We start from the raw sequence: 10987 nt of genomic DNA on the forward strand, positions 1-10987 counted from the left end.
GAATACGTTTAAAGGGCGGTGGTCGTCGCGCCACGTATGCGCGAGATATGACTACAAACTGAGACGTTACCAAGCTTTAATCAGGTACTTTTTAAGTGATTGTTAGGTATCGAAGGAGTCACAGGCGATAATTATGTATGTTGCGACCAGGACAAAACTCGTACTCATTGGAAGAACGCATTGGATTGTGGGAAAATCAATATTTATTAAGGCAAATGCCGCACATGCGCGGCGCGACGACTGCCGCCTTTTAAATAATTTAGTTTTTGTTTAGTATGATATATTGTAAAATAAAATAAAGGTCGTTTTAGAAGCGTTAAATTACCTGTGCGTATGAGTAAATCTGGTACGCGTGCGCATTTACGTTTCACATTATTTCATCGAACGAATAATGTTAAGTTTGCTGTGAAAAACAAATAATTTAAAACTCGTGTGTGTCTATGGGTTTTGTGCATTTTTAACTTTGTTAAATATTATTTTTCAAAATTGGATTTAGAAAGCCATAACAGCAAAGAATGATTAAATCCAATTGTTGTCATCAGTACAATATTTATTCGAGATCGGGACGCTGAAATCTACACAATAAATGAATGCACAGAGCCCAAAATACATGCACAAGTGTTTATACAATAACTCAATCCACAGTGCTCTTACTAAGATCTATTTTTAAATTAACTTACTAATGAATACTCATCCCATTTAAAAAAAAAAAAAAAAAACGCTGTCTCGATAGGGAGCAAGAGAGATCTACGCTCCTCTCCTCTCGCTTCGCTTCGAATCACTTCGTCTCGCTTCGCTGCATCACGTTGTTTTGTTTCGCACCGTTTTTTCGTTTTGTTTCCTCATTGTTCCGCCCACTGTGAAGCCAATTTACTCATACGTGGGCGAATATGCGTATGAATACAACTACACATTATACATTAGTTTATGACATCTATCCGTCATCTACTTGTCCATTTAGCCGCACATCTAGATAATTTACATGTCAAATTTCTGGTCGAGAAAATAGCACTAAACTTGTATATACCTGTTTCTATGGATACACAGGACGCCAATTGTCACGAGTATAATGGTGATCATTACAGGTATACCGATAGCAATAATGGCGACCATAACACCTGCAAATAACAAATACAATAACATTGGAAATTACGATCAGAATATGCAAGGCGAATTACAAATACTTCTATAGTACATGAATATTGCATAATTGTATGATTTCACTTCAGAAGAAAACCTCATACAAAAACGAATGTGAAAATACATGTAGTTTTCGACTATTAGCTCAACAAATCCGACTAAATAAATTTGAACTGAATATGTCTATTGTTGCGTTGTTTACTTGGCAGCAACGTACTATATTCAATAGACCGAATACAAGTTGATTATTCTTAAAAACAGATGTAGTCTATAAAAGCGTGTTAGAACGTTACACAATTGTTTACATAAATCCACGCATGAAAAGTCGGCAATTCCAAGAATGAGATTAATGTACATATAGCGAATTAACCCTACGATAACGACTTAAAATAGATTATTCATGGACATAATAATTCCATGTTGCTAGAAAACACTGTTCTTTCCGTTTTCGACATATTGGAATTCGTTTGTTTTTATGGAGGGAAATATGTATTTTTACCAAGTAAAATTGTAAAATATTTATTAAAGTTATTGTTAATGATGCAATATGGACGAGAAATTGAAATTTTAATCACAGTCGTTTGATATTACATGCTATAGAGGAGATTGTAATGTGATTTATTAGAGTCTAAAAGCATAACTCTTGTAACGCACTAAATAATATTCGTTCAGTGAAACAACAAAACACGCTATTACAGTTTGTTATTATTATACGTACAGGCAAAATCAATGTAAATTCATTCAGCTGCTTTCAGTCAAGACAAATGAAAAGCAAAAATATCGATAATAACAAAGTTTTAACTGTTTTGTTTTAATAATCACGTGTAATCATAAGAATTATTATTGGTGTGCATACGAAATACATTTCGTTATGAAATATTCTCAATATATTTATTTTCAAAATTAGTTGTTTTCAGTTGTGTTTTTTCAAGGAAAAAAGAATTTCAAAATGTTGAAAATGTAAACATACCATGTGACATATTGCTACCAGTAGTGGTATCAGATATTAATAATTTACTTGTACTATTAGCAGGTCTGCTAGTTATATCAGATACAGTGATCAGCTCAGTCCTGTCTTCATGTGTTGACGTTGAAACCACTTCTAAGATCAACAGATACAAGAAACAGTGAATTCACTGGCATTTGCAAAACGTTTAAGCTATCATGTCCATCATTCATCTATCAGTGATTCAGACATATTTAATTGAATAGTGTGTATATTATTACTAATGCAGCAAACCTTGGCAGCTGTCAACTCGTGGCACCTACATATCGAATATATTTACGTAGTCATGCTTGTGGTTTTCGAGAAGATTATCTCACCCTGTGTCACTGTGTCGGATTTGGAAGTTGCAATGGTAGTGGTTGTCTCTATTTATAACCGACGAGGAGCTACACATTATTATTGATTTTGTCTCCTCATAATATATAGATGTTTTTTTAAAAATAAGTTCTTCTCTTTTGTTGACACACATAGGTACTCTTTGTACAAACGGCTTAATTATAACCTTAAATGTTTGAGCGTTTATATGTAATTCCAAACATATTTGAATAATAATTTTATAATACATGTTTAACAAGGCACATTAAGATAATATCATTATACAATATACCTTGACATTTGTCCTGTATCGAGTCCACCGGCATCCATTCACCATCCTCTGCACATATGAACTGATCGGTCACTACACTGTCACCACATAGTTGTGTTATATTCACCACATCACCTTCATAGTAGACATCATGTTGTGGGAGTACTTCTCCTACGTCAGATGCATTGCATTTAGACACAGCTGTAGGAAGACATAAAGACAAGATGATTTCATGCCAAACATCACGAACATCGAGTTGACCCCAACGTATATTGAAACACTTTCTACCTTCTACGGCATTGGATCACGAAATCTGAAATGTCATATTCACCAACAATGTACACAATGTAATGATGTTGCTGAAGACATGAATTATATATCTTGACTTAACAGTTTGGAAGACAGAAGTCTATGGCGGATCTCAAAGTCGCCATATCCAGTGCAAGCTCTGGCATATCGAATAAGCAACATATGCAAGAAAAAGAGTGATATTACTACCAAAATAGGGAAAATTGATATTGGTAACATTGCTTTTGTCATACTGTCTAGTAGGAAGGGTACTCTTAAAGTCAAATTTAAGAAGGACATCAATGTATGAGTCAGAAGAACTTTATTCTGTGCTTTTTTATTTTTCAGTTCAGGTGGATATATCATAGAAATTATTCATGCAAAAAATGTTGGTAGATAGTACATCAATAAATCTGAAGGCGAAATTGTATGATGTTGCCTTCCTGTGTATTTTTACAACAAGCAGCCTATCGGCTGAGATAGCTCCGCTGTTAGCAATGCACATTTCAATTAAAGAACTGAAGACATCATTAGAAAATGAACAATATGAATAGTATCAAAGCAATCGGACTTACAGTTTTTAACAAGAAGTCGAAAATATCACTTTTTACCAAAAATTACAAAAATATTCACCAAAATAAATAGAGAATTGAAGATATCATCACAAAACAAACAAATCTGAGAGAGGTCCACATGTAGTACCTATATATGTAATATCAAAGCAATCGGACTTACAGTTTTCAACAAGAAGTTGAAAATATCACTTTTTACCAAAAATGACAAAAATATTCACCAAAATTAGAGAACTGAAGATATCATCACAAAATGAACAAATCTGAGAAAGGTCTACATGTAGTATCTATATATGTAATATCAAAGCAATTGAACTATTGGTTTTTAACAAGAAGTCGAAAATATCACTTTTTACGAAAAATTACAAAAATATTTACCAAAATTAGAGAATTGAAAATATCATCACAAAATGAACAAATCTGAGAGAGGTCCACATGTAGTACCTATATATGTAATATCAAAGCAATCGGACTTGCGGTTTTTAACAAGAAGTCGAAAATATCACTTTTTACCAAAAATGACAAAAATATTCACCAAAATTAGAGAATTGAAAATATCATCACAAAATGAATAAATCTGAGAGAGGTCCACATGTAGTACCTATATATGTAATATCAAAGCAATAGGACTTGTGGTTTTTAACAAGAAGTTGAAAATATCACTTTTTACCAAAAATGACAAAAATATTCACCAAAATTAGAGAATTGAAGATATCATCACGAAATAAACAAATCTGAGAGAGGTCCACATGTAGTACCTATATATGTAGTATCAAATCAATTGGACTTGCGTCTTTTAACAAGAAGTCGAAAATATCACTTTTTACCAAAAATGACAAAAATATTCACCAAAATTAGAGAATTGAAGATATCAACATGAAATGAACAAACCTAAGAGAGGTCTACCCAAGGTACATATACACCAAGTATCAAAGCATTCAGTCTTGTAGTTTTCAAGAAGAAGTCGAAAAAGTAAAACATTGACACGGACGACGGACGACGGACGACGACGACGGACGACGACGGACAATCACTCATATGATAAGCTCCGCTCGACAAAGTCGACAGCGGAGCTAAAAAAAAAAGGTTCTAAAGAAATATTGTTTATAAATACCTCTCACTCCTAATATTTTTCACAATTTAATGCGAACAGCTAATGATTATAACTATACCCAATTTGAGTCATCCGGAGCCCCACGTATATACAAATGTTCTGACGTACCTTTGAATTGTATAACAAATCCGTTACTTGTATCGTATTCATTACTAGAGCCAGCCCATTCATTAACGTATAAACGGTTTTGAAGCGTAACAGCGATTTCTTCTGACAATGAGAACCATTCATTGAAGTAGAGTACAGTTATTGTAGTTGGTGTTATAACTATGCTATCTAAAATTTCTAAAACATTTTTATATGGTATCAGATTAATTTTTAGAAATGTTAATTTCACAGCGTTTCCACGTGACACTGTTACTGTCCATTCACATTTCACATTGTCATCGTAACCGCCAGGGAATCCGGGAGACACAATGTAACCTTCATCTGATTTATAATGACCTCCACATTTACCCATCCATGCTGTAAAATATATACAAGATTGTTCTTATAAAATAATGACTAAAGATACAAAAGCTGGAACTAAACAGACCGTCAAATTTACTTCACGTTTTGTTTTTTTACATTAGATGACACAGGAAACAAATTTCCATGAAGCGATTTAAAAAAAAACAACGACATATTTTACTTACTAGAATATACGGATACAGCCTGATTATCTCCACCACACACGTGATCCTTATCACCCATACATGAACTTTGACATTCCATATTAGGTAGTAATGTAAGATCATTTACATAGTCGTCTATTCTACAAATACATTCATTTCCTCTCGTCAGACCAGCATATTGATAGTGACGGCAGAGCTTTATACATTCTTGAATATTAACCCAGCAATCACTGTCATTCGATAGATAGTTGGTGCAATGTTCTCTAGTGAAAATATCAGTATCTGGTGCCAAGCATATTGAATAGTGACATCTTATTATGTACTCGTCTTCTTCAAATAAATTTGAATCATAACAACCAACATATCCGGGAACTGAAATGCAGAATAAATACAATAATGGTTACATAAACGTTTTGTAGAACAGTGAATATAACTAAACACCAAGCAAATGCCAGACAAGTTTACTTCTCATCAAGTGAGAAATTGAATTAAATAATGGTTATAGTGTAGGGAAAACATTGAATGATGACATCATATTGGAGCTCGTCATCTTCAATGAAATCTGATTCATAACAAGCGACGTATCCAGACACTGAAAGGACTTAAGTGGACGAGTCATACCAGCTTGACTGTCGCTTGAATTGTCATTGTATTATAAGATAGCAGTAAAAGTTAAATGTTAAAAACGTTAAATGTAATATTTCACTTACCAAAACTAATACACCAAATTTTAAATTCGATATATTTAGTAAAATAAACTGAATAAATGCTGTAGTTTATACTAAGTATAAAAAAGTGAAACAATTCTCACATTTCTGACTTGTTTACTCATTAGAACATTCACTGGGATGTACATACATTGATTTGACAAACATATAAAATGCACTGGCTTATGCTCTTATTATATCATAAGTTTCGACCCTATAACATATAATGTAATCTGTCGGACTTTGTCAGCTACAGGCTCTGTCGCACTGGTTAGTTTATGCATATACCCTACGGTCGACATATATATATATATATATATATATATTGTGTCATTTCATATTGCAACATTAACGACTGTCATAATTGGCACATATATGTGGATATGTGAACACAATAGCAAGTCTCATTTTCGCTTCTACCACTGCAAGAATACATCCAAATACATTTGTATATGAACCCATCTCCAAAGCTAGTAATTGCGACGAATATTTGTGATTTGCGAATTAAAAATGTCGCAATGCATCTTTCATTTAATTATAGTGCTACCTACAGTTGCATCTCACACCAACGATGTTGTTTCCATGGTTACAGTTTGCTTCATCTAGCATCAACGTATAAGAACAACTAAGAAGACTACTTTCATTTCCTTGACAGTGAAACTTGTATTGCAAGAATGACAACGATGTTTCATTAGGTGCATGAGGTATCGCCCAATAGACAGCGTTCATTGCACCAGTAGGGAATCCTGCAAAGATAAACAATATGCCAGATAAGAAAACAAAACAAGAAAATATTTTTAGTACACACTGTCAGAATATAACCATAGATCGAATCAGATATGTAATATATGGATATAATATTCATTGAACGAGTAAGGTGATATTCGATAAAACAAACTATAAAACAAATGATTATTACAAAATTATTACAAAGGTTTAATAAATCTTATACTGTAGAGTAACGAATGTTCTGTTTATCACATATAACCGTTTCACAGCCTGTAAAGACTAACAAATAACATGGTGATCCTATTTTATATACAATATACAAGACATCGTAGAACGCCCTGGCTTGTTTGTTAATGGTTACTGTTAATGTACTTTATTGTGATTAAGAAATATATTTTACGGTTTCGGAGATGTATAACTAATTTTGGAGCCAACTCAAACTTTGACCATTTCACAAAAATAGCCATTAGACATCATGGGCAAAGCATGGTGTGCGGAGAATTTGAAATTGACCTGACATCTGAAACTACCTAAAATATTTGAATTAATATAATTCCTAATAACAAAGAAAATGTTATCGGATTATTTTAATTAATATAATTGATCGGCAATCGCCCCCTCTAAAAAAATGTTGGGAGGGCGTCGCCCCCGAAAATCCAACTGAATCCCTTTGTGTCGGCAAAATTTGCCTTCCAAAATGCAGGAAGTAGCGTTTCAGAATTGTTAAGGGGGTTCATGCCCGGACCCCCTAGTAATGTCGCAGACCCCCCCCCCCCCCATGCAAAATTTTGTGCCGCCGCCTCTGATTATAGAGATACAGACTATAGTTATTACTCTGAACTGTCATAATGTATAGGATAAATATACACATGAGCGTATATCATAAGAGCGGGGCTATTGGGTTGTGAATTTAATATAGTGCATATCTACCAAGTTGTCTGCAAGCCACATCTGCATTCTGCATATACCAGGCATCATCACAAAGTGTGTTCCAACTCCCATTAACGGAAAGCTGTAGCTGTCCTTCGAAAGGATTATCACCACCGACAAGTTGAAGTTTATGTTCACGGTCTAGCGCTGTAGAATGAAGAAAGATAAAAAAGTCGTCAAGGGTTCAGTCCAGCAGATAAAAACACAAAAAGAACAACATTGTACGCTTTTAGATAGAAACATATAATTTGGTACACATGTTCTACTCGCGGAGATCATTTTCTAATATAGTGTAGATAGGTTAGCGCCCTCTAACACTAGCTCATTTTATTCTTTCTAGACCTATCCTTATTGTGCACTTTGGGGTATAAGTTTGAATTTTGGTACACATGTTCTACTCGAGGTGGAGACACTTTTCTGATATAGTGCGACTATTTATCGCCCTCTAGCGACCACTAGCGCCCTCTAGACTTATAGATATTGTGCAATTTGGGTTACAATGTAAGGACTGTTGTACACATAATCTACATTCGATGAGCCGATTAATATGTCACATAGTGCCAACCTACTAGCTCCTTATATCGGTTACTTGTGCTATCTATTTTTGAGGGTAGAAGAATGAACTTTGACACGCATGCTATACTCAAATAGGTAATCATTCTGACATAGTGCCAAATGATTAGCGCCCACTAGCGACCAATATAACGCCTTGAATTATTGTCTGGTTTAATTCTGCTTGCTATAATGTATTATTTATGATCATAACTCAAAACCAATGCAATAAGACACGGTACAAAATACACGACTTTACATATTGTGATAATGTCACTTCATGTTCATGTAATAAATACAGTAATATATTCTAATGATATACTTTAAAACATATTGAAATAGCTACATATCATTTTAGCGAATTTGACTCCATGCATGAATTAACTGAATCTTAATTTAGCTAAAATGCCATCAATCTCATTGTGAGAATAAACTTTATTTAAAATTAGCGACATCTTGAATTAGCGAAATTACAGGTTAGCTACATTGGCTAAAATGACATGCTAGCTAAAAAAACGTGTTTTACAATATTTATGTATAGATACACATATATTGTTCTATCTCAGAAAGAACAAACAATTCTGATTATCATTAGTACACCATGGCGATGTTGCTCTGTGTAGTATAATATAATATAATACAGTGTAATGAACAACAGAACTGCCATCAACAATGTGACCGTGTAGTAGTGACGTAATCATCGAATAAATAATTATAACAGTAATTATAACATCGTGATTAATTCAAACAGTATTGAAAATGGTGGTGTCAGCAATTCATCAGGTCAAATGATGTTATAGTGTGGTCGATGAATATAATTTTCCTAGAATACACGAATCGAGGGCGCTATTCGATTAGCATTATATGATATGTTAATTGGTTCTTCGAGTAGATTATGTGCGCCAAATTTCATGCTCTTTCCCATAGTGTAAGATGTTGATTGATTGCCACTGTATGATATATTAATTCGTTCTTCGAGTAGGATATGTGCGCCAAATTTCATGCTTCTTTCCCATGATGTTGAAGTTGACTATTCAGGAAAAGTATAGAGGGCGCTAGTGACCACTAGAGGGCGCTAGTCGATTTGCACTGTATGATATATATTAATTGGTTCTTCGAGTAGGATGTGTGCGCCAAATTTCATGCTTCTTTCCCATGATGTTGATGTTGACTATTCGGGAAAAGAATAAAGGGCGCTTGTGGCCACTAGAGGACGCTAATCGATTGGCATTACTAGTATATCATATAATAATCTGCTAATCATGTAGAATATGTTGAGCCAAATCTGCTGGTCTATACTCATCTACTAATCGATCACTTGTGGGTTTGATATAATACCAAGCGTTTGCAGGTAAACGTTTGACTCACAGTACTATGAGCTGAAAATGTGTCGTCGCTTTGTACAAACGCGGGTAAACACGGTCGTTGACGGCGCGCATCATACATGGACCTCGAACGAGTCTGCATCGTTACAGACGTTTTCAAACACGATATCACGCACGCACCTTTTATAAGTTAACATGAGCTGATTACTTATTCGGTTTAAAGCGCGGGGGTCGTCGCGCTGCGCATGTTCGACATTTGTGTTGATAAATATTGATTTTCCCACAATCCTATGCGCTCTTCAAATGAAAATCACAAGTATGAGGTTTGACCTGGGCGCGACTTGCACTGATTACCGCCGGTGACTCCTTCGATATCTTCCAATCACGTGAAAATTACCCAATTAAAGCTTTGAAACGTGTCAGTTCGTACTCGGTGATCTGCGCAACAGTTGAAGTCGCCATCTTTGTTTAAATGAGACCCATATATCGCGCACATGCGCAGCGCGACGACTACCGTTTCATTGAACTTGTATTCCATCTGTCTGTTCGTGTTTCTCGCAATTACATATTGTATATATACATTCCAGGTCACGTGTTCAAACGATATCCCATGGTTCAATACTTGTTTGGTAAATATAGCAGCCAGACACATTGTATGTTCTTTACTAGCCAAATCACCTTTTCAAAGGAGGTGACCTCTATGACCTATTGTCAGTGTCATTCCTTGCATTTGTATTCTATATTCATAGAAGGAAGTTGACTCAACCAAAATGTCTCTCCATCGTCGACCTAGCTACATCGTCTACCAGTCTACGGGAGTTTAACTACTACAATCAGAATATGTGTTATGGTGTTGCCAGAGAGTTTGATTAGCAAGCATATATAGTTATATGTCATCCAAATAAATGATTTTATTTAATTTTCATTTAATTTAACACGTCATAAAATTAATAAATTTAAACACTTAGATAACGACTTTCCGTTTTCGACAGAATTCTTTTGTTTTTTATGCTAAAAATACAGTACTAGTATTTTACCAACTTGAAGTAAATCATATTTATTAAAGTTATTGTTCTTACACGAGTTGTTGAACACACTACTCTGTAATATAGTTTGTTATATAAGAAAATGAAAAAAATGAAAATCATATAGACAATATAGACAAGTTAGCTTTATTCTGCAATATTATTGTGCATCGGTAATTTGAAAATTATCGTCGGTGTGCATAAGAAATACTATTCGTTATGAATATATTCTTAATATATTTCGAAATTTTCTCGTCAAAATCAGTTGTTTTTTGAAATGGTATTTAGAAAACAGAAAATGTGTATTGTAGTGTTTGTTTTCTTATAACTGAATAGTAATTACGTGTTATAATGTTGTTTTAATGTAATACGTAAACTGTAATTATGTATTGATAACTG

General features: G+C 34.2%; 1 protein-coding gene across 1 annotated transcript; it reads right to left on the bottom strand.

The window, feature by feature from the left end:
* Positions 1-965: 965 nt before the first annotated feature.
* LOC146731656 (CUB and sushi domain-containing protein 1-like) lies at positions 966-5528 on the bottom strand. The gene is made up of 5 exons (XM_085493370.1): positions 5342-5528; positions 4815-5171; positions 2754-2933; positions 2111-2242; positions 966-1118 (listed from the first exon to the last, which is right to left on the bottom strand). The coding sequence occupies exons 1-5, from the start codon at positions 5418-5420 to the stop codon at positions 1012-1014; spliced, it is 855 nt and encodes a 284-aa protein (XP_085349496.1). The 5' UTR covers positions 5421-5528; the 3' UTR covers positions 966-1011.
* Positions 5529-10987: the final 5459 nt, after the last annotated feature.

This window comes from Saccoglossus kowalevskii, chromosome 18 (genome assembly GCF_978046115.1).
Source record: "Saccoglossus kowalevskii chromosome 18, keSacKowa6.1, whole genome shotgun sequence".
NCBI classification, from domain to species: domain Eukaryota; kingdom Metazoa; phylum Hemichordata; class Enteropneusta; family Harrimaniidae; genus Saccoglossus; species Saccoglossus kowalevskii.